This window comes from Chiloscyllium plagiosum, chromosome 1, assembly GCF_004010195.1.
Source record: "Chiloscyllium plagiosum isolate BGI_BamShark_2017 chromosome 1, ASM401019v2, whole genome shotgun sequence".
NCBI lineage: Eukaryota > Metazoa > Chordata > Chondrichthyes > Orectolobiformes > Hemiscylliidae > Chiloscyllium > Chiloscyllium plagiosum.
The window spans coordinates 12,152,388-12,153,722 of NC_057710.1; the positions used below are offsets into that span (position 1 = coordinate 12,152,388).

General features: G+C 54.7%; 1 protein-coding gene across 1 annotated transcript in view; it reads right to left on the bottom strand.

Annotated features, from left to right (window-relative positions):
* Nucleotides 1-597, bottom strand: part of LOC122558467 (attractin-like protein 1) — a 7,951-nt gene extending 7,354 nt beyond the window's left edge. Inside the window, exon 1 of the mRNA XM_043707476.1 lies at nt 173-597. Within this exon, the coding sequence (XP_043563411.1) occupies nt 173-597 (425 nt within the window). The remainder of the gene's footprint in view (nt 1-172) is intronic.
* Nucleotides 598-1,335: the final 738 nt, after the last annotated feature.

Consider the following 1,335-nt stretch of genomic DNA (forward strand, 5'->3'; position numbering starts at 1 on the left):
AGGTCACAGGGCAGACAGGGTTTAAAGGTCAAGAGGCAGATGTGATAAGAAGTCAGGGGCTGGTTGGGTTATTGGGAAGATGAGGGGTTATAGGTCAGGGGGCGATGTGATTTTCGGTTAGAGGTGATGTGGGTAAACCGCGGTCCCTGAGGCCCTCCAGCCCTCGACTCACTTGAACCTGCCGCCGCAGTGCTGACACAGCTCCCCGACCCAGCCGGCTTGACACACGCACTGACCGCCCGCTGCGCTGCAGTTCCCGTGGACACACCGCTTCTCACATTCCTTGCCCTGGGCTCCGGGCCACCCGCACACCGACACACACAGCACCAACATGACGCCCCACGTCAGGAAACTCCCAGAGCCGGCAGCGACCGCCACCAGCCTCCCTCGGAACCCGGAGCCGGTCCGTCGCTCCTCCGCCGCCATGTTCTCAACTTTGAGCTCGAGCCGCAGACCGTCCCCGGGAGAAGGTGAAAAAAAACACACACTCCGCCGGCACTGCGCCTGCGCAACCCCCACTGCCGTCTGAGCATCCGCGCCCGCTCTCCTTCCCGCATATTCACACTGAGCACGCGCGCCCGCTCTCCTCGTGCTCATTCACACAGCATGCGCGCCCGCTCTCCTCGCGCACATTCACACTCAGCATGTGCATTTTGCATTTGATTTTTTTAAATTACGGTATTGTCACTTCTGCTGAGATTCGGTGAAAAATATTATTTGTGTTCTATTCAGGCAAATCATACCTTATGTAAGTCCATCAGGGTAACAGAACAGAATGCAGAATATTATGGAGAAAGTGAGGTCTGCAGATGCTGGAGATCAAAGTTGAAACTTTATTGCTGGAACAGCACAGCAGGTCAGGCAGCATCCAGGAAACAGGAGATTCGACGTTTCGGGCACAGGCCAAAGAAGGGCCTGTTTCGGGCTTCTTCTTCCTGAAGAAGGGCCTGTGCCCGAAACGTCGAATCTCCTGTTCCCTGGATGCTGCCTGACCTGCTGTGCTGTTCCAGCAATAAAGTTTCAACTGCAGAATATTATGCTCCAGCTATAGAGAATGTGCAGAGAAAGACCAGTGGTTAGGACTGCTGCCTCACAGCACCAGGTTTCCAGGTTCGATTCCAACCTTGGGCAACTGTCTGTGTTAGAGTTTGCACATCATCCCTGTGTCTGCGTGGGTTTCCTCTCATAATCTAAACATGTGCAGGTCAGGTGGATTGGCCATGCTAAATTGCCCAGAGTGTCAGCTGCATCATTCAGAGGGAAATGGGTCTGGGTGTGTTACTCTTCGTAGGGTTGGTGTGGACTGGTTGGGCTGCAGGGCCTGTAGGGAATCTA